The following is a 987-nucleotide window of genomic DNA, read 5'->3' as shown; positions in this document are numbered from 1 at the left end:
CCGGCGGTGCGCTTCTCGGAGTTGAGCCAGCCGGCCTCCACGAAGGGCCTCTCCCGGTCAGAGTAGAGGAGGTGCGGAGGAGTCCTGTCTCTGACTCGCAGGTCGGGCTCCAGAGCTGCCCGGTGACGGCTGTAGACCTCGGACTGGAGCAGTTCATAGGAGAGGGGGAGGGGGTACGGGGCAGCCTGGAGGGGAGCGTAGCGGGACGCGGCAGCCGCGGCTTCCTCGGGCGTCACCTTGGCAAAGTCCACGCGGAGCCGGCGGTCCCCTAGCTGGAAGCCCCTCATCTGCGTGCAGGCCGCCTGCGCGGCGTCTAGGCTCTCGTACTGGATGTAGGCGAAGCTGTCGCCCTTCACGTAGTCCACCGTGCGGATGCTGCCGAAACGGTCAAACTCCCGGGCCAGGGCGGCAATGGACGTGTTGGGGCCGAGGCCGCCGACCCAGAGGCGCGTGCTGGGGTTGGGCTTGCCGTAGCCGATCTTCATGTAGTTGCGCCCCAGCAGTCGGCCGCTCATGGCCAGCTTGGCCCGGTGCGCCATGTCCAGGTTCTGGAACTTCAAGAAGGCGTAGGCGGCACCCTGGTTGCGGCCGGGCCTCTTGATCACCACCTCCTCGATGGGGCCGTACTTGTCGAAGGCCCGCCTCAGGTCCGTCTCCGTCACGGCGTGGTCCAGGTTGCCGATGAAGAGGTTGCGGGTGGCCCGGTGGTCATCCTCGGGGGCCAGCTGCTCGTCGTCGGCCGTGCCACTGGCCGCGCTGGGCAGGCGGTAGTTGGTGCCGCTGCCTCCGCCGCTGCGCACCCGCTCTTCGTACAGTTTGTAGTAGGCGTCCGCAGAGGACCCCGGGGGCAGCAGCAGGTGGCGGGGCGAGGTGGGCAGGGCCGTCAGCGGCAGTGGGCTGGGTTCCGGGCGGCGCACGCTCTGCTGAGTGAACACCGGCTCCACCCTCAGCGGCCGGTCGTAGAGCAGCGGCCGCAGCTTGGAGTGG

At 69.1% G+C, this 987-nt stretch overlaps 1 protein-coding gene across 1 annotated transcript in view; it reads right to left on the bottom strand.

Annotated features, from left to right (window-relative positions):
- The window catches only part of LOC108801169 (putative RNA-binding protein 15B), a 6019-nt gene that overhangs the window by 1240 nt on the left and 3792 nt on the right, over positions 1 to 987 (bottom strand). The window contains exon 3 of the mRNA XM_018573101.1: positions 6 to 985. Coding sequence (XP_018428603.1) covers positions 6 to 985 — 980 coding nt within the window. The remainder of the gene's footprint in view (positions 1 to 5; positions 986 to 987) is intronic.

The sequence above is a fragment of the Nanorana parkeri genome, unplaced genomic scaffold (assembly GCF_000935625.1).
Source record: "Nanorana parkeri isolate BGI_ZX_2015 unplaced genomic scaffold, ASM93562v1 scaffold2238, whole genome shotgun sequence".
NCBI classification, from domain to species: Eukaryota; Metazoa; Chordata; class Amphibia; order Anura; family Dicroglossidae; genus Nanorana; species Nanorana parkeri.
Note: the sequence above shows the minus strand (reverse complement) of the source record. Positions and strands in the feature narration are given on the sequence as shown.